At 49.8% G+C, this 27,796-nt stretch overlaps 1 protein-coding gene across 12 annotated transcripts; it reads right to left on the bottom strand.

Moving 5' to 3' along the window:
- Nucleotides 1-6: 6 nt before the first annotated feature.
- CD300A (CD300a molecule) lies at nt 7-27,113 on the bottom strand. 12 transcript variants are annotated; one of them, XR_003964519.1, is made up of 9 exons: nt 26,894-27,113; nt 23,851-25,238; nt 21,530-21,865; nt 20,697-20,862; nt 17,802-17,897; nt 13,697-13,804; nt 7,063-7,210; nt 6,228-6,288; nt 7-541 (listed from the first exon to the last, which is right to left on the bottom strand). XR_003964519.1 is itself a non-coding variant. In XM_030294734.1 (8 exons), the coding sequence occupies exons 3-7, from the start codon at nt 23,909-23,911 to the stop codon at nt 13,711-13,713; spliced, it is 753 nt and encodes a 250-aa protein (XP_030150594.1). In that variant the 5' UTR covers nt 23,912-24,057; nt 25,129-25,238; nt 26,894-27,110; the 3' UTR covers nt 11,928-12,854; nt 13,697-13,710. The 12 variants fall into 12 exon arrangements, 7 of the variants coding, with proteins under 7 accessions (XP_030150596.1, XP_030150594.1, XP_030150595.1 ...); XR_003964518.1 differs by lacking the exon at nt 7-541 and adding exons at nt 3,219-3,766; nt 4,301-4,456 and having other exon boundaries at nt 6,228-7,210; XR_003964517.1 differs by lacking the exon at nt 7-541 and adding an exon at nt 3,219-4,456.
- Between the last annotated feature and the right edge of the window lie 683 nt (nt 27,114-27,796).

Raw genomic sequence — 27,796 nt, 5'->3', positions numbered from 1 at the left:
AGGTGATTGTGGCCCTGGTAACAACAACTATTAATACTTTATTCAGCTGCTAATTTCTCTCTGAAATTTTTTCCAGATTTCTGAGGGAACAACTGCCCTTTCAGTGCTAAGGCCCTTTAAGCTAGCTCAGCTCTCCTCCCTGTTCCCAGGAAGGGTATGTCCTCAGGGCATCCTCACCTGACATCAGCAGAAGAAAGATGGGGCATCGCTGGTGTGGGCCTGGGAGCAGGAAGAATCCGAAATTCTATGAGGCACAGACCAGAGTCCCCAGTTAGGAGGTCCCCAGTATATGGTGGTAGAGTTTAGTCTGATCCTTTGCCAGAGACACCTAATTGAGCCTCAGTGACATCCCTGCTCAGCTACTGGTGATCATTCCTTCAGACAGAGCAGCCAGAGACAGCACAAGATGTCATCTGACATCTGGCCCTTGTTTATACAGGAAGTGGAGGACTTTTGGATGTGTCTTCCGATGTCTCATTTGGTGATGTGCACCTGCTGTGAGCCCTTGGTGTGCTGTGATTTGCTCCCCGCTCCAACCAACCTTGGGAAAAAACAAACAAACGTAGATTATATTACCAGGATAATAAAGAACTGACAGTCCCTCCCCATGTTGGTAACACAGAGGCTACCGCAGAATCATATGGGTCTCCACCACCCACCATTTGATATCATGTTCCAAAGATAAGATGAATACCAGTAAAACCGATCCTGATAAAGCAAATATGGGAAGGGGGAAAAAAATCCCTCGCTAACCAGAACCTAATTTTCAAACAGGAAACAGGGGCAGAATGGTTGTCTTTGAGACTTTTATTTAGGGCACAAAGAGAGAAAATGACAGCCTTGGAGAGGAAGGGTGGCTGGCCACGGGCAGAAGTGGTAGTGCAATAAAGAAGCTTGCCACACATAGAACGTCCGATGCATTCTCCTTATTAAGTCACCAAGACAAAGCTCACGGCCACGTTTCCAAAACTCGACCCAGCTCTGTACATTTCTGGCACTGTTACCTTTTTTAATACATGAAATTAAGACGCAGCTGGAGGGGTGGAAGGAGAAGGTAGATGGAAAGGGATCTGGGCTGGGAGCTGGGTAATTAGCAACCAGACCAATATGGTAGCCCCAAGCCTCATGTGGCTACTGAGCATGTGACGGTGTGGCCGGTGGGCACTGAGATGCACCGTAAGCATCAAATATACACCTGGTGTTGAAGATTTATTATGAAAACCAATTTTTAGTATCTCCATATCATCAAATGATAATATTTTGAGTGTACTAGGTTAAATCAAATGTACTACTGAAATTAATTTCACCTTTTTAAAAAGTTTTTTTAACATGGCTCCTAGGAAATTTAAAATTACACATGTGGCTCCCATTAGAGTTCTACTGGACATTGCTGGGGGTAAGATCCACATGAGGTTGGGATTTGCTGCCTTTTATACATCAGGAGAAGCAGGAGCTGGAGAGGAAGGATTCTGAGCCTTCCCCAGCACTTCTCAGGGAATTATCTGGGGAAGGGGGCTTCTTGATGGCAGGAGGAGGGGACATGAGGCTAGAGGGACAGGTTTGGGTCAGAGTTCATCCCGCTAAAAAGATGATGATCTGAGAATAAAATCAGGATGGGTACTGTACAGATTTTCTAGTTTTTCCTCTCTGGGTAAATCTCTTGAATGCCATTAGACTCAAAAAGAATAATAATTTAAATACTAATTTTTAAAATAATAAATTTTTAAAAAGGAACAAATAACTCTGCCTTGGATTGCACATCAGTTAATAAGGCTGAGTTCATCAAGCACCCTGAGAAAGCCTGGGGGTGGTGATCATATCAAGACAGACACCCCCAGTCCTGGGTAATGGGAGCCAAAGAGCGCTATAGCGAGGTCAGGACATGTGGATCTTGGTCCTTGTGCTGATGTGACTGTCTCCTTGATCTCCCTCCTCCTTTCCTCCCAATGTCCCATGTACAGTGAGGGCATAGATGTGATGGCTTCTGACAGACTTTTCATCTTAAATTTCTAGAACTCCTGATCCCTCTTTCTGCACATCAGGCACCAACAAATGTTAGTTATTGGTAGCAATGAGTGGAAGGAGGAAGAGGAAAGCTATGAGTCAGGAACTTTGTTTGTTTCGGTTACTTCCACATTCCCTGGGTGCGGGCAGCCCCTGGTACCTAAAACAGTTAGTAAATAGATGCTAAATAAGGATAAGGGAATGGGGAAACGACAAAATGGGGTGCCTGTTTGTACTAGGGCGGTCTGACTCTGAGAAGGACGAGGTAATTTATTAAGCTTTTATTTAAATTCCAGTTAGTTGGGGTGCCTGGGTGGCTCAGTCGGTTGAGCATCGACTTCAGCTCAGGTCATGATCTCGCGGTTCGTTGGTTCGAGCCCTGCGTCGGACTCTGTGCTGACAGCTCAGAGCCTGGAGCCTGCTTTGGAGTCTGTGTCTCCTCCTCTCTCTGCCCCTCCCCTGCTCGTGCTTTGTCTCACTCTGTTTCTCAAAAATAAATAAATGTAAAAAAAAAATTTTTTTTTAAATAAATAAATAAATTCCAGTTAGTTAACATGCAGTGTCGTATTAGTTTCACGTGATTCACCACTTTCGTACATCACCCGGTGCTCATCGCAAGTGAGCTCCTTAATCCCCATTACCTGTTCCACCCACTCACCACCCACCTCCCCTCTGGTACCCTCCAGTTCCTTCTCTATAATTAAGAGTCTGGTTTTGGGGGGCACCTGGGTGACTCAGTCAGTTAAGTGTCTGACTTTGGCTCAGGTCATGATCTCCCCGTTCGTAAGTTCGAGCCCCACACCAGGCTGTCGGCTGTTAGTACAGACCCCACTTCAGACACTCTGTTCCCCTCTCTGCTCCTCTCCCACTCATGCTCGCTCTCAAAAATAAACATTAAAAAAAAAAGTCTGTTTCCTGGTGAGAAGGGAAAGGTAATTTAAATTATATCTCAGCGCTGGGGAGACTGAGAGAGGAAGTTTAGAAGGACACATAGAATGTTTTCCAGGACCGACGGATGAGTGTCATGATCTGACTTAACCTTGATAAGCCAAACCAACCCTCTAAACCAGAGGCTGTCAACCAGGGACAATTTTGCCCCCTAGGGGACATACTCCATTTGTATGCAGTGTCCAGAACAGGTCAGTCTATAAAGACAGAAGGTAAATTAGTGGCTACCAGGGATGAGGGAAGGAAAGTGGGGTTCATGGTACAAAGTTTGTTTGGGAATAAAAAAATGTTCTGAAATTAGATAGTGGTAGTGGTTGTACAACTTTGTACATATGCTGAGAACCACTGATTTGTATACTTTCAAAGGGTGAATTTATAGAATGTGAACTGGATCTTCAAAAGCAATCACTCAACAACATTGAACAGTGCCAAGTTTGAGAGACTCTAATCTAGACAAAAATGGGAAGCCAATAGTAGGTTATCTGGTGATGGGACCCAGAGGAAGGGAGAGACCAAGGGGGCCATTGGAAGCCAGCCTGGCTGTGGAAGGGGAGCCCCCAGTGCAGGGACACCTGCTCTCACCCACGTTCCCGAGCTACCTTCTGCCCACTCAGGCAACCTGCCAGTGAGCTGACATCAGAAAAATGGGGGAGGGCATGAAGGCATTCAGATCCCTGGGAAGGAATATTCCCCAGATAAGTCCCTTGGGTTGAGTATCATAAAGCTGAGCCTTTCCACTTGCCTGGATGGAGTCTGGGTTCTAGATTTGCAAGCCTGAGGACCAGACTCGGGCAAATTCACCAGAGTGATGTTTCTGGAAAAGACTGTTAAGGACTCCAAGCCCTCATGCTACTCACACACATTCTCCTTTCCTCCCACCGCTGTGTCCCCCCTGCATGTTAAATGGCCGTGCTATGCCTGAAATTCACAAGGAAGGAGAAGTGCCTACAAGAAGGATTCAGAAAGAATCCATGGACGACAGGTGGTCAGGGGAGGGAGGGGAAGTGACATCACAGGTCGCCACTAACATTGGGTAATGTGAGCACACGCACCGCGTTGACAGCTGGCACGCCTCAATCAATGCCCATCCCACTGTCCCTCCCGCAGCTGTAGCTGGTGGGTAAGGCTAGTCTCAAACCCACTTGGCTGGTGAAGGAAGTCAGCTTGAAGAAGGTGACTCAGGCCTATTTGGAGCCTGGTCCTGAATCCAGGCTCCGTACAGTGTAGACTAGGGTGCGCCCCTTCACTTCCCCAGACCTCAGTTTTCACATCTGTGGAATGGGTGACGTCTGGCCCCCTCCATCCCTTCCAGCCAGACTTCTCATGAGTCTGAGCGAGGACAGGATACCTGTTTCCAGACACCTGGCCAGGCCTCTCCAATGATTGACCGGGCTGTGATTTTTATTATCTGTCCCCCTACTAGGGAAAGGTAGAGAAGGAAGGGACAGCATGTATCTTCTTCACTGCTTTCTCTCTGGTGTGAAATACAGGATGCCCTCCACCCCTGCACATAATAGGTATTCAATAAATATTTAAATGAATGAAAACAATGCAACCGTATATAAAAGAATGAGGTAGGGGCACCTGGGTGGCTCATTTGGTTAAGCATCCAACCCCTGATTTCAGCTCAGGTCAGGATCTCACGGTTCATGAGATCAAGGCCCGAGTCAGGCTCTGTGCTGACAGTGCAGAGCCTGCTTGGGATTTTCTTCTTTCTTTCTTTCTTTCTTTCTTTTTCTTTCGTTCCTCCTCTCCTCATGTCTTTCCTCTCCCTTCCTTTCTTTCTCCGTGGCACACGGCCTAAAAAGTCTCTCCCCTTGCTTTCTTCTCTCTACCTCTCCCATGCTTGCTCTCGTCGCAAAAAACAATAAATAAAAGTAAAACAAAAAGAATGGGGCACTTGCGTGGCTCAGTTGGTTGAGCGTCTACTTCGGCTTAGGTCTGATCTCAAGTTTGTGGTTCGAGCCCTGAGTCGGGCTCTGTGCTGACAGCTCAAGCCTAGGCCTGGCTTCGAATTCCGTGTCTCCCTACTCTCGCTGCCCCCCCCACGCCAGCTGCTCCTCTCTCTCTCCTTCAAAATAAATAAATAATTTTAAAAGTAAAACAAAAAACCAGAATGAGGTAGATTATACATGCTAGTGTGGAAAGGCACCCAATATATGCATGAAATAGTGATCTTTTCAGAAAGAACTACTTAACATAATAATAATTTACTGAAGGCTATGTATAAATAGAAACAAAGTACTTCATGGAAAGGATACTGAGCCTGGAAGACAAAGAGAACTTTCATTACATACTGTTCTGCAGTATTAGAATTTTCTGACACGCCGCTATGGACTTTTTTCTACTTCACCTTGCGGTTTTTTCCTTTCCTTCTGTATTTTATGTTCAGACATTATCTGAGTATAAATTAGCGTCTTTCTGAATTATGGTATTTTAATTTAAAAGCAATGATATCTCAGAGGCACCTGGGTGGCTCAGTCGGTTAAGCATCTGACTTCAGCTTAGGTCGTGATCTCACAGTTCATGAGCTCAGCCCCCAGGGGGCTCTTTGGCAGACAGTTCAGAGCCTGGAGCCTGCTTCAGATTCTGTGTCTCCTTCTCTCTCTGCCCCTTCCCCTCTCTCCTCTTTCTCTCAAAAATAAATAAACATTAAAAAAAAAAAAGAAAAGCAATGCAATCTCATTTCTCTCAAATTGGCAAAAGTTTGTTTAAATAATTTTTTTGAGTACCATTCTCAGTAGCAATGAGATATGCTAAAGCATACTCATTAAACAGCTATGTGTCTGGCTGGAACCTGGCCACCATCCTTATGATTTGTTCTAATATGTACCATAAGACACTGGCTGTTGCAACTTGCATAAGGCAGCTGAGGTTGACCCCGTCACACCATCATCTGCAAACAACCAATGTGCTCTGCTGGGCTCTATTGGTGGAGAGGGACGAGTTAGGCTCCCTCTTATAATTTATTAAAAGAAAGGTCACAAGGTCGGGGTGCCTGGGTGGCTCAGTCAGTTAAGCGTCACTAAAGCTCAGGTCATGATCTCACGGCTCCTGGGTTTCAGGCCCCCATCTGGGGCTTTGTGCTGACAGCCTGCTTTGCATTCTCTGTCTCACTCTCTCCCCCCCTCCCCCCCACTCATGCAGGTGTCACATGGGTCTTATAGACTTACTTAACAATTACTATAAGAAGAAGGAAGGAAGGAAGGAAGGAAGGAAGGAAGGATAAGGAAGGAGAAAAGAGAAAGAGGGAGAAGAAGGGAGGATTCACACACCTGGAGAGCAGGTTTTGGTTCAAGGCCTCTGCTTGGTGCATCATGGACTCTGTCAACAATGCTGAAAGTAGACACTGTCAGCCCTTTTCCGCTTTCCTTCCCAGACACATGGAGCCCAGGATTTGCCTTTGGCCTGGGTGTTAGGATGTGTTGTGGTTCATTTGCCCCAGGTGGCTCAGATTTGCATGTAAGGCAAAGGGGAGTCCAAAGAGTCAAGTTGAAAGTTGCTGAGGACTAGCAAGCCATAAATCAAAGGAATGGCAACAAAGAAGTCTCAGCAGTGAAAATCCAGGAGGGGGTGTCTGGAAAGAGTCTCAGAGGCAAAAAAACAGCACAGAGGATTGGGGTGGCAGTGTGGTGGGGGAGTGGCGAGAGCCTTTATAAAGAGCTTTCTTCTGACCAGCCTGGCGAGGGGGAAAAGCACCAGAGGACAACTAGGCCATCCTTGGTTATGGTTGAGCCAACAGACTGGGGTGGCCTTGAATGCCAACCCCAGAATGTGGAGCTGGTAAGGGCGGATGTGAGATTTAACACCTGTTCTGTCTGACCCCAAATCTGCCACACTGGCTACAGGTGGGGCGACTGCCCTTCCCTCTGACATGCTGAGGTCAGGGTGGGAAGAATTCAGGAATTGAGAAGAGGCAATTGGGTGCTAAATAAGGGAGCTCAAGTTTGGGGAGGAATGGAATTTTCAGCACAATGACATCCACGGGGTGGATGGTTAGGGGAACTGCAAAGCAAGCAGGAGTCTTCCTGTCCTTACCCTGTTTCAGGCCCTTCCCCTGCTCAGCTGCACTGACCTGGAAAACACAGAATTCCCTCCACATCAGCCTACCAGCTGGAGCAAACACGCCCCGCTTGGAATCCAAGATGTGTGATTCCAGACACAGCCACAAAGTGGAGACACACAGTTGTCCAATCCCTCTGTCTAGCTCCAAGGCCAGCTGCACTAAGGGGTTCACCCAAACAGCCGACTTGTTGGGCTGTAAGGTTTAAAAACAAACAAACATAGTCTTGAAATCATTTTCTAAGCCCGGGTAAGTAAGCCCTGGTCATCTTTCGAAAGGACTCAGGCTATGTAGAAATACCTTCCTCTTCCTTGGACCAGCTATGAATATACAGATACTTAACCTAATGTTTTTCATCCTGCAAATGTTTATCAGGCTGGCAGTCTGTGGAGGGGAATCTGAACTGCAGAACAAGGGCCGGGCACCATGGGGAGAGGGCGCCATCCAGCACCCCTGGACACACAGCAGGACAGAACCTGGGTGTCCCAGGCTTACTCCAATGGAAGCCATGTAAGCAGCCTACTCACTGAAGATTCTAGAAAAAAATATGTACAGATATTAACATATTGAGAAACCAAATGTGGCAAATGTTTCAAAAAATAAGTGAATCTGGGTAAAGGATATATGGGACTTTTGGGTACCGCTTTCACATGTTTTTTGAAATTATTTCAAAATAGAGGGTTTTAAAACACTAAGAATCCAGGAGCCCTGGGATGCAAGATTCAGACTTTCTTTTTTTTTTTAATATTTATTTATTTATTTGTTTTGAGAGAGAGAGCATGAGCAGGGGAGGGGCAGAGAGAAAGGGAGTGAGAGAATCGAAGCAGGCTCCAGGCTCTGAGCCATCAGCACAGAGCCTGACGCAGGGCTCGAACTCACAAACCCCGAGATCATGACCTGAGCTGAAGTCAGATGCTCAACCGACTGAGCCATCCAGGTGCCCCTAAATCTTGGTAGATTAAAAAAAAATAGATATCATACGAAGTATTTTCTCTAACCACAACAGGATAAAGCTAGAAATCAATAACAGAAGTAAAACTAGAAATTCACAAATTTGTGGGAAACTAAACAAAACAGTCTCATACAACCAATGAATCAAAGGAGGAATTACAAAATACTCAAAGATGAATGACAATTAAAACACAACACACCAAATGTGGAATGTAGCAAAAGCAGTGCTAAGGGGGGGGGGGGGGGGGGGATTTATAGCTGGAAGGGCTTATGTTAAAAAATGAGAAAGATCTCTGGAGCGCCTGGGTGGCTCAGTCGGTTGGGCTTCCGACTCTTGATTTCAGCTCAGGTAGTGATCTCACAGTTGTGGGTCCAAGCCCTGCATCGGGCTTTGCCCTGAAAACGTTAAGCCTGCTTGGGATTCTCTGTCTCCCTCTTTCTCTGCCTCTCCCTCTCTCCCTCTCTCCCCTCCCTCCCTGTCTCTCTCAAAATAAATATGTAACTTACAAATTTTTTTTAAATGAGAAAGATCTCAAAAAAAAAACCCTAACTTTACAACTTAGACAACTAAAGAAAAAAATAGAACAAAATAAACCAAAATCTACCAGAAGGTTGGAAATAATGAAGATTAGAGCGTAGATAAACAAAATAGAGAATACAAAAAAAATAGAGAAAAATCAATGAAGCCAAACTTGTTTATTCAAAAGACCAACAAAATTGACAAAACTTTACCTAGATGGACTTAAAAACAAACAAACGAAACAACAACAACAACAAAAAACCCCAGAAAACTGAAATTACCAAAATCAGAAGTGAAAGTGGAAGCATTGCTACTGACTTCACAGGAACAAAAAGATTCATGAGATTGCTACAGTTGTTCAACCGTACACCAACAAAATGGATAACCTAGGTGAAATGGGCAAATTCCTAGACCCTAGCAAGACTGAATCAAGAATAAAGACTGTGGAGGAGCACCTGGGTGGCTCAGTGGGTTAAGCGTCTGACCTCTTGACTTCAACTCAAGTCATGATCTCACAGTTCATGGGATCGAGCCCTGTGTCAGGCTCTGCACTGACAGTGTGGAGCTTCCTTAAGATTCTGTCTCTCCCTCTCTCTCTGGCCCTCCCCTGCTTGCACTGTCTCTCTCTCTCTCTCTCTCTCAAAATAAAGATACATTTAAAGAAAAAAATGAACAAAGAGAAAGACTGAACAGAGCAATAACAAATAAGGAGACTGAATCAGTAATCAAAAATATCCTGACAAGGGGCACCTGGGTGGCTCAGTCGGTTAAGCATCTGACTCTTGACTTCAGCCCAGGTCATGATCTCAAGGTTTGTGAGTTTGAGCCCCACATCAGGCTCTGTGCTGACAGTGTGGAGCCTGCTTGGGATTCTTGCTCTCCTATCTCTGTCCCCCTCTCAAAATAAATAAATAAACTTAGAGAGAGAGAGAGACAGAGACAGAGAGAAAATGAAATACTTAAAAAATATATTCTGAAGAGACAAGCCCAGAACCAGATGGCTTCTCAGATTAATTCTATTAAACATTTAAAGAAAAACAAATACCAATCCCTCCTATACTCTTCTAAAAACCAGAAAAAGAAGCAACATTTCCAGACTCATTGTATGAGCCCAGAATCATCCTGATAGCAAAGCCGGAAAAGACACTGCAAGAAAACAAAACTAAAGCCCAATATTCCTGTGAACATTGATGCCAAAATCCTCAACAAAATACTATCAACTGAATTCAACAAAATACTAAAAGGTTTATGCACCATGACCAAGTGGGACTTATTTTTGGAATGTAAAGATGGTTCAACATAAAAATTGATCAATGCAACACACCATATTACCAGAATGAAGAAAGAAAAAAAAAATGATCATTTCAATGGATGCAGGAAAAACATTTGGCTAAATCCAACACCTTCTCATTATCAAAATACTCAACTAAGAATAGAAGCAAACTATCTCAACATGATAAAAGCCATGTATGAAAAATCCACAGTGAACATCATATTCAACTGTGAAAGACTGAAAGCTTTTCCTCTAAGATTGCAAACAAGGCAAGGCTGCCTACTTGTGCTTCTTCTATTCAACATAATACTGGAAGTTCTAGCTTAGCAATTAGCCAAGAATAATAAATAAAAGGCATAAAAATTGGAAATGAAGAAGTAAAAAAAGAAAAAAAGAAAAAAGAAAAGGAAAGGAAGAATTAAAATTATCTCTGTTTGCAGATGATATGATCTTACATGTAGAAAACCCTAAAGACTCTACCAAAAACAAAAGTTAGAACTAATAAATGAATTCAGCAATGTAGGAAGATACAAAGACAACACACAAAAAAGAAGTCACATTTCTGTACGTTAACAATGACAATCTGAAAAGAAAATTATGAAAACAATTCCACTGACAAGAAAATCGAAAGGAGTAAAATACTTCCTGAAACCAATACTACACCATATGTTAACTAACTAGAATTAAATAAATTTGGAAGAAAAGGAACAAACAAAAAAGAGTAAAATACATAGGAATTAATTTGACCAAGAGGTGTAAGGCTTGTACAATGACAACTACAAAACATTGCTGAAAGAAATTAAAGAAGACACAATGAAAAGACATCCCATGTTCATGGATTGGAAGGCTTGATATCATTAAGATACATCCCTATCAAAATTCCAATGACATTTTTTTGCAGAAATAGAAAAACCCATCCTACAATTTATACTGAATCTTGTGGGATCTCGAGGGAATAGACAAAACAATCTTGAAAAAGAGGATCTGGAGGACCCACGTTTCTGGCTCCAAAACTTGCTACAAAGCCACAGTAATTAAAAGCCAGTGATGCTGACATGAAGTCAGGCATAGATACCAATGGAGTAAAAAAGTCAGAAATAAACCCTCACATGTGTGGTCAAATGCTTTTCAACAAGAGAGTGAAGGCCATTCAATGGGGAAAGGACAGTCTTTTCAACCAACAGTGCTGGAAAAAAACAGGATATCCACGTGGAAAAGAATTAAGTTGGTCCTTTAACTAGCAACATATACAAAAACAAACTCAAAATGGATCACAGGTCTAAATATAGGAACGAAATCTGTAAAAAAAATTCTTAGAAAGAAACACAGGTCAAAAGCTTCACAACATTCAACTCAGCACTCAATTCATGATAGGACATGATGAAAATTTTAAAGTTTTGTGCATCAAAGACACTACCAACAGAGTAAAAAGGCAACATACAGAATGAGAGAAAATATTTGCAAATTATATATCTGATAAGGGATTAATATCCAGAATATATAGACAACTAACATTCTACCAAAAACCCAATTCAAAAATGGGTAAAGGAGTTGAACAGACATTTCACCAAAGAAGATATACAAATGGCCACCAAGCATGTGGCAAGTTGCTCAGCATCACGAATCGCTGGGGAAACATAAATCAAATTACAGTGAGATACCACCTCACCACCATTAGGATGCTGCTATCAAAACAAACAGGGGCACCTGGGTGCTCAGTCAGTTAAGTGTCCGACTTCAGCTCAGGTCTTGATCTCGTGGTTTGTGGGTTCGAGCCCCGCATCGGGCTCTGTGCAGACAGCTCAGAGCTGGAGCCTGCTTCGGATTCTGTGTCTCCCTCCCTCTCTGCCCCTCCCCCACTTGCACTGTCTCTCTCCCTCTCTCTCAAAAATAAATAAAACATTCACAATTAAAACAAACTAACCAAAGCGTCCGACTTCGGCTCAGGTCATGATCTCACGGTCCGTGAGTTCAAGCCCCGCGTCGGGCTCTGTGCTGACAGCTGGAGCCTGGAGCCTGTTTCAAATTCTGTGTCTCCCTCTCTCTCTGAGCCCTCCCCCATTCATGCTTTGTCTTCTCTCCTGTCCTCAAAAATAATAAACATTAAAAAAAAAAAAAAACTAACCAAAAAAAAAAAAAAGAAAAGAAAAAGAACCAAAAACAAAAAACGAGTTTCAAAGAGATATTTATACACTATGTTCCTAGCAACATACTCACAATAGCTAAAACACAGAAACAAACCAAGTGTCCATCAGCGATGAAAAGATAAGCAGAGTGCAATATACACTCACAGTGGAATACTATTCAGCCTCAAAAGGAAGGAGCTTTCTTTAATAGAGGATTGCAGACACATAGCACACATTGCTTAAATAACTTTTTTCTTCTCTCTCAAGAGATTTTGCACTTTGTTGATATGTCTTAATATTAAAAATAAAGTCATCCAAGAGTCCAGAGAAATGTGCCACTGGCTCTGGAGCCATGGGCAAGCGTCTGCTCTCTCTGGGCCTCAGGGTCCTTGTCTCTGAAACCAGGGAGACTCGATCATCAGGGCCTTTGCCTTCTCCAGTCTCTCTGCCAGCGCTCCCCATGCCGTGGCAGTCCCACACACTTCCACAGAGCTGTGATTTATAAAGGTATTCAGAGGTACCATCCTACACGGGTCACAATCTTTTCCTGGAGCCACACAGGACTGCGCCTCTGCGCTCCACTCACAGCTGGAATGAAACAAAGAGGAAGGATGTGCCAGGAGCTGGGTAGGGGGGTGGAGGGTGCTCTACAGGTCCTGCTCCTCCCCAGTCAAGCCGGCCAGGCTGATGGCACAAAAGCGACAGTCTGAGGGGGGCCCAGTTGCCTTGCTGTTGGACCGCCGAGAGGAGCAGCTGAGGGGGACATGGGTGAGGGTTCGGGGGGCCTGTGGCCCACAGAGACCTCCAGATGGTGGGGCCAGAGGACACAGGCTTAGGTCTTCTTAATCCCGCCGTACTTTGGCTCCTGCTCCCGGGTCCTCCGGAGGGAATCCTGTTGGCCTTAGAATCCTGACTCTCGGGGTCAAATGCCACCAAAGAGTAGTGAAGTTCTTCCAGAGAAGGCTTCTTCTGCAGAGAGAGAGAGACTGGAGGCTCAGGGAGAGGCAGGGGAAGCACTGGCCCCCAGCTCAGGATGGAGACAAGGGACACCTGAGGGGACCCTGAGGGGCTCCACGGCGGGGGGTCCAGGCTTCCCCACTGTCCTGCCCCACCCTTGCTTCACCCCACCTGTTCAAACACAGCACAAAGTCCCAGGCATGAGACCTGGAGACGGGGCGGGGGGGGGTGGGGCGCCTGGATCGACTTTGAGATCATTAATCACCAAGTTAGAAAACCAAGGATGCTGCTAGTGCCAGGGCCACATGTCTGATGCTTTTCTCCCTTCATCTTCTCCAACAACAGGGTCCCCAACCTCTCCCCGAACTCTTCCGCTAATGGGTGGGTCTTGACCCCTGCTGGAGAAGCCTCTTCCACGCTGCACTTTACAGTCACTGTGCCTAAGGGTTGGCTTGCAGGGGGGGTCATTGATTAAAAACCTGAAACGTAGAGTTGATGCCAAAGAGATAATGGTACCAAAACAGTGGGAAATCACAGCTTTAACATCGGTGTGTGGTATATAGTAGGTGCATAATAAATGCTCCGCTTTCACTGACTGTTGACCATCACTGGCCACCCCAACAGCCCCTTCGTCTCTGCCCCAGCCCCCAGCCACAATGGCAACAAGCTCTGGCAAGGTCTACACTTGACCTAGGTTCTGTGTGGCCCCGTGTTGTGGGGCACAAGGTCACCAAGTCAGCCCTCCCTTCCCTCTCTGCCTGCTGCCACCCCCCAGGGCGGTGCCTCTCACAGAGCCCAGGCCCTCCCCTCCCTCCCCCCCCCCCCCCCGCCAGCCGCCAGGCCCTCACACTCACCACAGTGCTGTATTCTACCTCTTCCTGTCTCGGCTGTGTGGGCTCTCCCTGAAGCGTCCTTGTCTGCAGCTCCAGATTCGCATAATAGAGCTCACCTTGCAGAGTATTCTGGGTGGGCAGAAGGTGTGGAGATTTGGCAGGTGTCCACGGAGCCCCTCCATAGTCCAGCTCAGAGGGACCTCTGTTCCTGCCTGCCTGCGGACATCTACCCCTTCTCTCAATGTTCTGGGTGTCCCAGCCCCAGTCTCCCCCACTGTGCCTCCCCCATCCCCACACTCTGGTCCCCTCTGGGCAGTATTTGAATGCCCCCCCCCCAAGTCAGCATGGAAGGACCCTCCATCATTCCACTTTCTATGGGGGATGGGGGTGGGGACAGATTAACCAGAGCTAATTAGCCAGAGACCCAACCACCAGATGTCCCAGAGATCATTCTCCCTGCTCTTGGGCAGGCACCCAACTCCATCCATCAACAATGCACTCAGACCTCCACTGGCCAGTGGGACTGTTGAAGCCCCCAATGTCCTCTGTTCTCTCCGCCAGCCACCCCGGCACACCTTCTGCCTGTGTCTTACCTGACTATGGGTCTGGAGTGGCTTTGGATTCTCACCAGCTAAAGAGAGAAGAGTTAGGAGTCTAAATCCGAGAACAAAACAGGGATAAGGATCCCCTATGATCCAGCTGGAGGAAGGACTTTCCTTAGAGACTTTGATGCTGGGGACCTGTCACTTCAGGGTAGGAATTGCAGAGAGAGTGAGTGGGTAAAGAAGGAAATGAAAATGAATGCATGAGTGGAGGAGAGAATCAATGAACCAGCGGGAAGGCACAGGCTTGGGGAGAGTGGCCACACAAAGCTAGGTCTCGAAACAGTCACTCATAAAGAATGCTCTCAAGTGGGAGTAGACTGGAGAACGACACCTGTTTACAAGGACCTATCCGCAGGATGAAACAGTTCCAGAGATTTCTTTCACAGCATCACCAAACTGTAAACTAAGAATGGTTAAGATGGCTGGGCATCTGGGTGGCTCAGTGGGTTCGGCGTCCGACTTCAGCTCGGGTCGTAATCTCACAGTTCGTGAGTTTGAGCCCCGCATCGGGCTCTCTGTTGACAGCTCAGAGCCTGCAGCCTGCTTCGGATTCTGTGTCTCCCCTCTCTCTGCCCCTCCCTGCTCTCTCTCTCTCTCTCTCTCTCTCAAAAACAAATAAACATTAAAAAAAATTAATGAAAAAAAGAATGGCCAAGATGGCAAATTTTACGATACGTGCTTTTTACCCAAATAAACAAATCGCAGATCCACAGGCCCTCCCCCTAGACGTGTGGAACCAGAACTTCAGGGGATGGGTTCAGCAATCTGTGTTTTAAGGAGCCCTAAAAAATTTTTTTAATTAAAAATAAAAAAGGAACCGTCCTTATGGAGACCTTAGTACTGCATCAAACCATGAGAGGTCACCGGGTCATCTGCTCTGATTCCCCTGGCTTGGGGGTCTGTCCCTCACACACAGGAGGCCCTGTGTCTCCAGGGGAACCACGGTTCAGGACACACGACCTCTGGCCTGTGGCGTCTTCAGCGTCGCTCTGCAGGAGACCTGCCTCTGAACACGGCTCTGTGCACCCCTGGCCGCTGGAACCCAGAGACCCAGGAGCGGGCCGGCAGTGGGCATTGTGCACACAGCCGGAATGCCTTTAGTGTAGCTGCACGGCCAGGCAACCCCAGGGCCCCCCCGCACTAGATGCACCAGGGACAGACATTGCCCACCCCTCATAGAGCCCCAGAGTCGAAGGTGAGACACCGACATTCAGGAGACACACAGGATGGAAGTGCTAGCTGAGTGCTCTCGGTTGGCTTAACGGAACACCACCCGGGTGCTCTGAGGTGCAAACACATTCTGTTCCAAATACTGCGTGCAGGCTCCTGCCACCCTCTCTCTCCGTGGGCGACCTGGTGGCTGGTGAAGAGATGGGTGGACATTGTTGGGGAAGGAATGTGGCAGTGAGAAAGTTCGGCCAGAGCCAGCTGCATAGGAAGGTGGAACCCAGTCTCTCCTGGTCACGACTGTGTCCCCCAGAGCCCAGCACAGGACCTGGTGCCACGGTAGGTGCTCCGGACGGCTGTGCTGTGTGCGTGAGCAAGGGAATGAATGAACTCATCATGAGTGGGCGGAGGGGAAGACAGGCCGTGTGTGACAGGCAGGCACCAGGCCGCGGCAGAGCAGCAAGGACAGTGTGGGGACAGGAGCTGAGACCTGCAGGGATGGGGAGGGAGTGTCCGCATCTTTGAACACAAGGCCTTTCTCCTGTGACAGAGGGTCCACAAAGCAAGGTGCAATCCCCCACACATCGTTAAACTCTGCAGTAAGAGACTTCTAGAACATTGCACAGCAGGGAAAATGATAATGGTAGGTTAAGTGCAAATATGTGTGTGTGTGCATTGTGTGTGTGTGTGTGTGTGTGTGTGTGTGTGTAAGAGGGATTGTGGTAGAAGCAAGCCATAAGTAAGAAATCATATCTGCATAAATAAACATTGAGAAGCACGAGAAGGACATGCCCCAAATGTCAGTGCTTGGTTTTCTCCAGGTGCTGGGAGTTTTCTTTCTTATTATATTATATGGACAGTTTATTTCTTTCTTTGTGCTTTTGCTTATTTTTTGAATGTTCTACCATAATCTTTAAAATAATTTCTTTTTAATGTTTATTTATTTATTTTTGAGAAAGAGAGAAAGAGAGAGCACATGCGAGCAGGGGATGGGAGAGAGAGAGGGGGACACAGAATCCAAAGCAGGCTCCATTAAAAAAAAAAAAAAGGGAAACTTTCTAGGTGAAAGGGCAGAGAGGGCTGGGACCCACGGGCCTGAGGCTGAGAAAATCCCAGAGGGAGGCCTGGCCTGGGGTGAGAGGAGGGCACTCAGAAGTGATGTGGGGGAAGCAGAGGGGAAGGGGAAGTGGTTTTCCTTCCCTGTATCAGGCACACACGTGCTGAGGTCGACTCCTCTTCTAAAGGCCTGACCGAAGGCCTGACCCCCACGGTGGGCCCCGCCCCGATCCCCAGGAAGCACGGGCTCTGGGAGCACCCACCGCCAGTTGTGGGGCATGCACCCCTCCTCCCATAAGGCCGGGCAAGGATTCCCCTTCGAGGCAGCTGCTCACGGAGTCCAGAAGTTTTAGAGCAAAGAAGGCTCACCCTGCAACTCGGGCAGAGACCCTGCGCCCCATGGGTGACAGCTGGGCCTCCAGCCAGCAACAAGGTCACACCTGCATCCTTCTGCTCTTTTTATTGAATTCGCTCGTTTAGAGTCAACTGAGCACCTACTTCCTGAGTGCCAGACAGGGTGCTGGGGGTGCCACATGTGTTCTCTCTTTGTGTCTAAGCCCAGAGGAGAGCAAGTGGGCCCCAGGATGCCCGAAGCATCTGAGATGCCCTCATGGCTCGAGATACCAAACAATACATTAATTCAACAAAAACTGACCGGGTGCCTTCTTGCGTTCCAGTCCCTGATCTTGAAGGAGAAGCACAGGCCGGCGGGAGACAGGCGAGGAAGCAGGCGGGGAGAGTCTGGTGTGAAAAGGGTATGAGGGTGCGTGCACACAGGTGCAGCCAGGAGGGGCCCCCAAGCTGCTTTTGGGGAGCCAGGAGAAGGTCCCAGAGGAAAGGGAGTCTGAGAGCCCCAAAGCCCACCAGGAGCAAGCCAGGGAAAGAGGGTAGCGAGAGGAGGTGCCCCCGGGGCCCAGAGCAAATGCAGAAGCACCCACTGATGTTACTGTTCCCACCATGTTACAGGAAGTTGGGAACAGCTGTCTTCAAGAGTGTGAGGATGCGCAGGGGCTGGGTGGGACAACACCCCAAGAGTATGGGAGGGTTCCAGAAGGGTATCAGACAGAAGAGGGTGACCGCTTCACGGACAAGCTCCAGGGAGCCCCCTCCACGGCCTGTCTCTGCCATACCAGGGACACCTCCTCTGGGGCCTGGCCTCGAGGGTCACCCAGGACATGTGGTTCTGAGGATACACTCCCGATGCCCATTCTGGGGAAACAAGACACAGAGCCTCAAAAATGAGAGGGAGGTGCTTGGGGCCTGCCCACCCACCCCCCACCCAGCAGGGGCTGACTCACCTTTGACCCGCTTTGCGAACTATCCTCCAGGCCAGGAGCAAGCTTCCCCCCAGCAGAAGCAGCAGAAGCGCCAACAAGGAAAGGAGTACTTGGAGCCTGGGGGAGGACACGGCAGTGTTGAGCTTGCACTCCCCCCCCCACCCCCACTTATTGCAATCGATAGAAAAGGTCACATTAAAAAAAAAAAGGAGAGGGGCGCCTGGGTGGCTCAATCGGTTGAGTGTCCGACTTTGGCTTAGGTCATGATCTCACAGTTTGTGAGTTCGAGCCCCGCATCGGGCTCTGTGCTGAGAGCTTGGAGCCTGTTTTGGGTTCTGTGTCTCCCTCTCTCTCTGCTCCTCCCGTGCTTGTGCTCTCTCTCTCTCTCTCTCTCTCTCTCTCAAAAATAAATAACATTAAAAAAATTTTTTTAAGTAGACAGTATATCAGTGTACTTAAGAACGTGTAGTTAGAACTTGGGTGGCTCAGTTGGTGTAGTATCTGACTTGTGCTCAGGTCATGACCTCACGGTTCCTGAGTTCGAGCCCCACATCCGGCTCGCTGCTGTCAGTGCAGAGCCCGCTTCGGATCCTCTGTCCCCCCTCTCTCTCTGTGCCCCCCTCAAAAATGAATAAAGGTTTATTTAAAAAAAAAAAAAAGAACCTTCCAGAAGCTCTTTATTCAGATACAAGAAAATAGAAACATACATTATTTTCCCCCTTCTTTCACACAAAGGAGGTGTGATCCAACACTATTTTTGTTACTTAGCAGCACGTCTTCGACATCTCTCGACGTCTGTGAATAAAGAAGACCCTCGCTCTTCTCCACCGCTGCATAGTATTCCACTGCGTGGACAGACCATAATTTATTTAAGTCTTGCTTCTGACTGGCATGTCCCCCAGCCTTTTGCAGTTACAAGCATTGCCACAAAAAAAAAGTCGCCTTGTGGCTCTGCCATTTCGCATACGAACAAGCCACAGCAGAGGTCGTGGGAAGCTGACTTCAGGTCCCTCGCTTGCCAGCCTCTTTCCTGTCTAGCTTGCATTCATAATGTTCTAGTCTCTTTCTTTTTTTAAAAAAATGTGTATTTACTTTTGAAGGAGAGAGAGACAGTGTGTGAGCAGGGGAGGGGCAGAGAGAGAGGGAGACACAGGATCGGAAGCAGGCTCCAGGCTCCGAGCTGTCAGCACAGAGCCTGACTCGGGGCTCGAACCCATGAGCGGTGAAATCGTGACCTGAGCCGAAGTTGGACACTCAACGGACTGAGCCACCCAGGCACCCCATGTCTTTTTTTTAAAGACGTAAGTCCCCACACACACACACCAAACTGCAGAGGCTCCAGGCCTTACAAAACTTAGTTCTGCCTCCTGTGTGTGCATCTGCAGTCAGTTCTGGAAGTGTTGTGTTTAGGACCTGAATTCACCTTGCCTGATGTAAGATAGTCACTTGGGTTGATGGAAGGCCTGTGGAAGGGTTTTGGGGGGGTCATAGAATAAGGAATCTGAATGGGGGCACCTGGCTAACTCAGTCGGTAGAGCATGTGACTCTTGTTTGTGAGTTCGAGCCCCATTGGGGTATAGAGATTACTTAAAAAAAAAAAAATAAGAAGAATCTGAATGGCCTTTGCCCCTAGCTTGTGGAAGGGAGACTCTAAGTCCTAAGGATTTCCCCAATAGTAGGCTAGCCTCTGTTATTGAAGGACCCCCTCGGATCACACCTGAGTTTATGCTAAGAGATGAATGGGTCAAGACTGGGGCTGGTCACCAAAAGGCCCACCCCCATGATATGGAGACTTGGGGCTCTGAGCCAGCCTGAAACTCAGGAAGTAGAGGGGGTCTGGGGATGGAGTTCAATCATGTGGCCAGTGATTCAACCAATCGTGCCTAGGTAATGGCATATGCCCCGACGTGCCCTGACCCTCCTAGGAGTCAGCAGGGAAGTTCTGTGCCCAGGACCCTCCCAGATCTCACCCCCTGTGTCTCTTCATTGGCTGCCTCTGGCCTTTTTCCTTTATGATAAAACCATACTCGTAAGCACTGGGCTTTCGTGCATTCTGTGAGCTATCTAGCCAATTATCAAACCCAAAAGGGTCATGGGAACCCCCAAATTCATAGCCAGTTGGCCAGAAACGTGATGGCCTGGGGATCCCTAAACTGCTCTGGCATATGAAGTCAGGCAGTCTTATGGAACTGAGCCCTCAACCCGCGGGGTCTGTGCTAACTCCAGGTGGTGAGTGCTGGCATTGAATGGCAGGACGCAAGGTGAGGCCTGGTGAGGGAGTCTGAGATCCTCAGAAGTGGTTTACAACTACACGCGCTTTTCTAAGGAGTCTGTAAGCATTGTCGGATTCTCCTGGGGGCTTGTGACCCCAAAAGACCAAGAATCACAAGTTTAGGGGTGCTTGGGTGATTCAGTCAGTTGAGCGCCCGACTCTTGATCTCGGCTCAGGTCGTGATCTCACGGTGTGTGGGTTTGAGCCCAATGTCGGGCTCTGTGCTGACATGCAAAGCCTGCTTGAAATTCTCTCTCTCTCTCTCTCTCTCTGCCCCTCTTCCCATTCAAAATAAAGAAACAAAGTTTAAAAAAAAAAAAGAATCACAGGTTTAGAAGGAGGAACCAAGACTCTGGAGTCACGTAAACCTGGGTGGAAGCCCCCCCCCCCCCGCCTCCCGTAGCTACGTGACCTGGCAGATCACTTAACCTCCCTGAGCCGTCTGCGCCTACGTAACATGAGGGCGGTGACGGCCCAGGGCCCTAGTGACGTGTAGGGCATTTAGCACATCCCTGGTAGGAGCATCGGCCCTCATTAGAAGTTCCTTTCCTGCCATCCCCACCTCGAGGCTTCCCCTGGCCCTGAGCAACTCCTGAGGCGAGGGCCTACCTCCAGGACAAGGGACAGGGGACAGAGGACCTCACCCCACGCCCTGGCTTTGCTGGAACTCCTCTTGGCTGCTTGCACTGTGGGTGGCTCCCATGGTGATGGGGACAGTGGGTGAGGATGAGGATGACGTGGTCGTGATTCCAGCTGTGATTGTTGAGATCTGGGTTACAGTGATGTTTGCGGGTGGGGCGGACGTTGTTGCTGGCGCGGAAACACAAACGAGACCCGGGATAGCGCTATCGGACTCTCCCGCTACTTGCCAATACCTTTTTGGTTTGATTTCACACAAAATGCTCACTCGGGGTGGAGGCAGGACCGAGGACCCCCCCGGGGCCACAGTCTCCCTGGGGCCCGGGGCCCGGGGTACTGTGCGCCCCCAACAGCCCTGATCCCATCCTGTGGAGGAGGGTCAGGGCCCTCCGGAGAGCCCGTAGGTCACCCCTGTGCTCCAGATTCATCCTCCTCTAGCCACAGCCAGATGCTGCCCGCCTGGGATCTCTGTCTAAACTCCAAGTCTGACTGCAAGTCTGGCTGGAGGCCCCGCTATGCCCAGCACCTTCACCTTCGCCGTTTGGCCCCACCTGCCTCTCCATTCAGCTCCCACTGTCCTGTAGCATGGCTCCCTCTCTCCTTTGCACACTCTGCCTTCTCAGCTGCCCCTTCCCAAGACTGAGCAGAGGGGCCAGCTTTTCCAGGAAGCCACCCTGACTCTCTTTCTCCACCTACTACCCGCCTCATACACACACACACACACACACACACACAGTTTTCTCCAAGCCTCTGATCTGCTTCCTGCCTTGACTATTCCCGCCTGAGACCCTTCAGGGGCCCTGGTGCCGGCGCTGGGGGAGGGGTGCGTACAACTCACCTGGGATCACAGACACCACAATGTGGACGGCGGGGTCTTGCAAATATCCTCCTAACCAGGACGTATCGATCCCACATCGGTATGTTCCTGCATCATCCTCTATAAGGTTCTCCAAGGTCACTGTGAAGGTGAGGTTTGCAGGATGGTCCCTGATGGATACGCGGCCGTTCCTCACTTCTTTGCTTGACCGTTTGGTCTCCACAGTTTTCCACAAACATGGCCTTTTGCACCAGTATTTGAAATGTGTTCTTAATTGCTCTTCATATGAACACTGCACGATCAGGGATCCCCCCACAGTGCCCGTCACGGAGGTGGGGCCACTTATAGAGGAACAGCCTGGAAAACACAGCCGAGTGCGGGCCCCTCACCAGATGGGCCTGGGTCAGGGGTGCCCTGGGAGTCACCCCCAAATTTGCCCCATCTCACATCGGCCACCCCCCCGTCAGCCAGAACCTTCCCTTCCTCTACTTTTCTGTCACTCCCAAGATTTTTATCACAGCAGCCCCTTCTTCCAGACCCCAGTCTCCCTTCTGGCTGTTCATGATCACCAAGTCCTATCCCTGAGAACCCCAGATAAACAAGTGAATCCCCCAACTCCGGAGGGCAGGAGAGGAACACACGTGTATACACCCCACCCAGGAGGAAAGAAAGGGTAAAGTCAGAGCAGAAATCAGCGAATCAAGAAACAGGAACACAGTGGAGTTAGCGTATACGTTGGAAACTTGATTTTTCGTATGCAAGATACCAACATTCTAGTGATAGCCAAGTCAAGAAAAATAGGAGATGCACATACACAAGTCGTAAGAAAAATAACCAGGGTAATTTACAAGCCTCTACAAACAAGTCTGTAAACTTAGATAAAACGAATGATTTCCTATGTTTTGGAAAATACTGGCTGGACTGTATTTCTTTTTTTTATGTTTATTTATTTCTGAGAGAGAGAGAGACAGAGCATGAGTGGGGGAAGGGCAGAGAGAGAGGGAGACACAGAATCCGAAGCAGGCTCCAGGCTCTGAGCTGTCAGCACACAGCCCAACTCAGGGCTTGAACTCATGCACCCCAGGATCATGGCCTGAGCCAAAGTCAGATGCTTAACCGACTGAGCCACCCAGGTGCCCCCTGTTGCTGCTGTTTTTAAAAACACTTTGTGGGGCGCCTGGGTGGTTCAGTCGGCTAAGCGTCCGACTTCAGCTCAGGTCACGATCTCGCAGTTAGTGGGTTTGAGCCCCACGTCGGGTTCTGTGCCGACAGCTCAGAGTCTGGAGCCTGTTTCAGATTCTGTGTCTCCCTCTCTCTCTGACCCTCCCTGGTTCATGCTCTATCTCTCTCTGTCTCAAGAATAAATAAACGTTAAAAAAAAATTAAAAAGAAAACACTTTGTAACGAGACACAAGCAGACAGACGCCTTCTTCACACTTAATGGGAAACAGTGGACACCTGCCCTCGTCAGAGACAAGTCAAGGATGGTCACTGCATTATTCTGGCTGGACCAGCCTGTGGCCAATGAGAGAAACAAACGGGACAAACGGATATCCAAAAGGAACCACGAGCTCCCACTGCAGGCAGATTCCATGAAAACACAAGGACGCCCCAGAGGGTGATGGACAGAGTAGCCGTGTGAGGGTGACCCGTTGCCAAATTAATACACAAAGGGAAGAGCTTCCCCGTGGCCAACCAGTTAGCAAACGGAGTCAAAGAAAACATGCAATTTGTAATCAAAACGACCAAAAGGATTTTAGGCACCCCAGGGACAGCTGTCTAGGCGGTGTGTGCCTGTGTGCAGAGAGGCATGGAAGCCGGATCCCTGGAAACGGGAAGTCCTCGGCTCCCTGGAGAAGCTCTCCTCCCTGTGACTTCTCTGCCCTCCCCTTCCTCCCCACCACCATCCCCTCCTCTCTGTCCCCATCCCTCTGCCTTGAGGACGCTGAGCCCCTCGCACTGCCCTGGCTACACACACCTCAGTGCACCCCAGAGGGTGGTGTTCCCGCCAGTCGTCACCCCTCCTCCACACCTGCACAAAACACACCCCCCTCCCCTCGGTGTGCTCAGCCTCAGCCGCTCTCCCACCCGCTCTGCTGCCACCTGGTCGCCCCTCCTTCTTCCTGGAATAATCCATCCGAAACTGCCCTCAAAGCCCCTTCTGGGCGCCCCAATGTGGCTCATGGAAGGTCAGGTGAATGCCTTGTCTCACGTTTCCAGGGTACGATCCATCTTACGTGGTGGACACGGGGTGCCCCTCTCCCAGTGCCCCTTCCTGTGCTCCCCTGTCCCCCACAGCCTCCCTCACCGCTGAGCCTCCCCCTCCTCGGGCAGCCCCTCACCTGGGACCCAGAGAAGCAGCAGAGCCAACAGCAGCCACACGGCCTGGTCCGGCCACCTCATCTTCTCCGCACAGACGTCACCCACGGCAGTGCCAGGCGGCTTCAGGCCCCTTCAAGGAGGAGGGTCAAGTCTCTAAGGTTTCCACTTCTGCTTTTCTTTGCGCCTGCTGCTTCCTTGTTCGGTTTCTTTAGGTTCTGCTCCTAGGGCTGGTCAGAAAATGAAGGGCACAGAGGGAGCACAGCCACCGGGGACGGGGACCGGCTGAGACCCGCTCCCCCTCACCAGAACCATGCACCCTTCTACCCATCCCAGCTGTGCCACAGATGCCACAGATACTTCCAGGGGTGAGACCCCTACTCGCCCACAGCGCCCCAGACCTGAGCCACCCCTCCCATCACACCCCCAAAAGCACAAGGCCAGCTGGGCTCAGAAACTCCTTGCAGGTCCAGGCGAGCACCCAGTGGGGAGGAATCAGGGCCAGCATCCTTCTCCAGCCCTGATGAGGCCACCCCAGGGAGCTCCCCTTCCGTGAGCCTGCAGCTCAAGGCCCAGACCCCTAAGCTAGCACAGTGACCTAGAGTCTCTGAAAGGCTCTCAGTCTTAGAAACGTCTCCTCAGGCTGTGACCTTCCTTCCTGTGCAGCCCTGCTGGTCCCAGCTCAGGGCTGGGCACAGAGTGGGCACTTAGCAAGCTTTCAGGGACCCCTCCTTCCCTGATCCACATGGAATTCAGACTCTAAATACACACACGCACACACACCTGTATACCCTGTGACAAGTGCCCTCAGCTTACACAGAATGGCCACACGCACATAGGAAGCCAATCCTAATGTGTGACATGTCATCTGATAGCCTGCACTGAGTGCCACCCACAGGGAGCCCTGTGCCATCTCTGGAGTCCCAAGAATGCCCTTCTTTCTCTCCCTGCTCCTTTGGGGATTATTTTCACTTTCCTCCTCCCTTCTGGCCACAGGAGCACCTTCCTCGGGAAGCTACAAGGAACCAAGGAAACTTGTCCATTCTCCTCTGGAAGCTTCCAAGCACAGAGTTTGGTGGGCATCAGAAGAATGTCTATGGCAATGCAGTCATAGACTAGCTGAAGCTCATGAGGATTCAAGATCAAGGTCTTGAACTGAACATGAAAATGTAGGAGAGGTATACTTGGTGGTTGCCTTGGTCTAATAACCACAAAGTTTCTCCAGAAATGCGTATTTTCCAATTCAACCACCAAAAGACACTGCTACAGTCTTGAATGTCAAGGTTCAGAGGGGGACGCACCAGACTGAGAAGCAAGAGGCCAGGATCTCCCGTGGCTTGTCTGCTTAGCGCTGGTACAACCGTTGGTAAAAATGTGTGTCTCCTGCAAAATGTCAATGATCACGGCCAATCTGTGGGGATGAACAGCATAATAATTACAAAAATACTCAAAAGTGAGGTAATAATGTCCTTAGGCCAGTTTTTTTTTTCCCCCGGGGAATACATCTTTACTCTAAAGAAAGGCAGGAGGGGGGTCTCCTGGGTGGCTCGGTTGATGAAGCGTCTTATTAACCTCAGGTAATGATCTCATGGTTTATGGGTTTGAGCCCCGCATCGGGCTCTGTGCTGACGGCTCAGAGCCTGGAGCCTGCTTCGGATTCTGTGTCTCCCTCTCTCTCTGCCCCTCCCCCACTGACGCTCACTGTCTCTCTCTCTCTCTCTCTCTCTCTCAAAATACATAAAAACATTTTATTTTTTTTATTTTATTTTTTTTCAACGTTTATTTATTTTGGGACAGAGAGAGCAGAGCATGAACGGGGGAGGGGCAGAGAGAGAGGGAGACACAGAATCGGAAACAGGCTCCAGGCTCTGAGCTGTCAGCACAGAGCCCGACGCGGGGCTCGAACTCCCGGACCGCGAGATCGTGACCTGGCTGAAGTCGGACGCTTAACCGACTGCGCCACCCAGGCACCCCCATAAAAACATTTTAAAGAAAGGCAGTAGGAAGATAGGATTCAATAGAGAGATGTATGCGTCATGAATAGGCTGTGAGCTGTGGAGTGTGATTCTTCTGAGGGGCACAGAGAAACATCGAGACTACTGAAAGAGGAAGGGCAGGGGCCTCGATCCCCGCCACATCCACCTTGCTGACCCCAACCTGTCCGCAAACGCTAGGGAAGAAACGAAATGATGCAAAATTGCCACGTGATGTTAGAAAATGAGGGAAATGACGCCTTCCCCACCACCGATAACCACTAGCAGACATGATTTAGGGGAAGACCGAGGCTGAGAGCCGCAGGCCTGAGCCCCCACCTTCCCAGGCGGGGTCCTGCAGCTGCAGAACCTCTCATCAGCTTCGGAGCCTCTTCCCAGCATGGACACATGCGCTCGGAGGCCAGCGGGGACAGGGGCGGACACTCTCTGGGCAGACACAGTGGCAGCAGCCTCCGCACTGAGTCCTATGAACGGTAGGGGTCCCAGGAAAGATTTGGGGGTGGTTTAGCTGTGGGGCCGTTCGGGAGAACTTCCCTTTCTAAGGGGGCACAATCTCAGAGCCGCCCTCTCCCTTGGGCAGTCGGTGGCTCCCATCAGTCTGCCTCTTCGTCTCCAGAGCTCAAGGCCCACGGGGGTCTCTGGGAGCACCTCGCCCACTGTGGGTACCCCTCAAGGGTGGCCAACAGGCCAAGGGGCTGGGCACCGAGGGCCACACAGCAGTTAGTGGCCACATGACTGGCTGGTGGTAGGAGGGGAGCTGACAGTTGGGCGAGCCTGGAATGAGAGGGGAGAAGAAACCAGCACCTACTATGGGACGAGTGCTTTGTCTCCAGGGGGTCAATGTCTTCGGGATCCCCGAGGCAAACAGACCACTGTGCATGAGAGGCAGTGGGGGCAGGGCAGCCAGGAAGGAGGATGAAGCAAAGGAAACATCTGGTTGCCCAATCTGGCCCGGACTGTTTCTCCGCTGGACTCCCCGAGACTGCCCGCACCCCAGCCTCCTCCTGCCCATCTCAGGGGAAGCTACTCCAGCATGGCTGGACCCTCCAGGGTCCCAAGCAGCTTGACCAACCTATATTCCAGCGCATTCCACAGTCCCAGGGTCGCAGCCCATCACCAGCTGGTCGTGGCCTGTAACACGCTCTCTTGCTTGGCCCCGGGCATGCTGCGGTCTAGACTGAGCGGAAACTGTGGGCGAGCAGAGGAGTGTCAGTGCTGGCCAGAGGCCTGAGAGTGTTCTCTGTCCCCCAGAGGGCTTCCTGGCCACAGAGCCCCTGCTCCATGAGGGTCCTCTGTAGAGAAGGTGCCTGGACCTGTAGAGAATGTCTGCACCTGCAACCTAGGGTTTTGCAGAGCTCAGCGGGAGCATCTACCTGGGGCCTGCTCCTGGCTCTGCCCCGAGGGCGGCCCTGGGGCTCCGCAAAGTCCCAGTCGTAGGGACGGGATCGGCAGCTGCGGGAGGGGACATGGGTCATTCCTTCATCTTCGACCTCCTCCATCGCTCCAGGCTGCAGTCAAGCCATCCCCTCAGAAGACATCCCTGCCTCCTCCAGGCCCCTCTGAGCCCCCTCCTGCATCCCCGGCCCCTGCAAAGTCTGGTTCTGGGTTTGCTCACCCACACTGGGGTGACACTGAATGCCTCCCTTCTCATGGTGAGACTCCATGGAAGCAGGGCCCCCGCAGCCCCAGGTTCATGTGCCCACCATGTTGCCCAGGGAAGGGAAACCAGATCTGGGGACAGATAACAGGGAGGCCAGGGCACCAGGGCCCCTCTCATCCTCTTGCCAAACTCCATCCTCAGGAAGAAGAAAGGGCTAGAGCTTAAAACGGTGTGAGCATGTGACCATCCATCCAACTGAGCGCTTAAGACTTGTGCCCTTACCCTAAACTACTGCTCAACAGAAACTAGGTGCAAGCAGAGGCCAGCAGCCTGCACACCGGGCAGGGAAGACAGGGGCAGCATCCAGGGCTCTGT

The sequence above is a fragment of the Lynx canadensis genome, chromosome E1 (assembly GCF_007474595.2).
Source record: "Lynx canadensis isolate LIC74 chromosome E1, mLynCan4.pri.v2, whole genome shotgun sequence".
NCBI lineage: Eukaryota > Metazoa > Chordata > Mammalia > Carnivora > Felidae > Lynx > Lynx canadensis.
Note: the sequence above shows the minus strand (reverse complement) of the source record. Positions and strands in the feature narration are given on the sequence as shown.

Bases quoted from the DNA above. Each gene is read 5' to 3' on its own strand.
- CD300A (XM_030294736.1), bottom strand. From the start codon at position 23,911: ATGAGGTGGCCGGACCAGGCCGTGTGGCTGCTGTTGGCTCTGCTGCTT. The intron at 17,898-20,696 runs GTGAGGTCCTCT...GTCCTCCCCCAG, and splicing joins CAGCAAAGCCAGGGCGTGGG to GCTCCAAGTACTCCTTTCCT. The intron at 13,805-17,801 runs GTGAGTCAGCCC...CTGCCCACCCAG, and splicing joins GTTCGCAAAGCGGGTCAAAG to AATACTCTGCAAGGTGAGCT.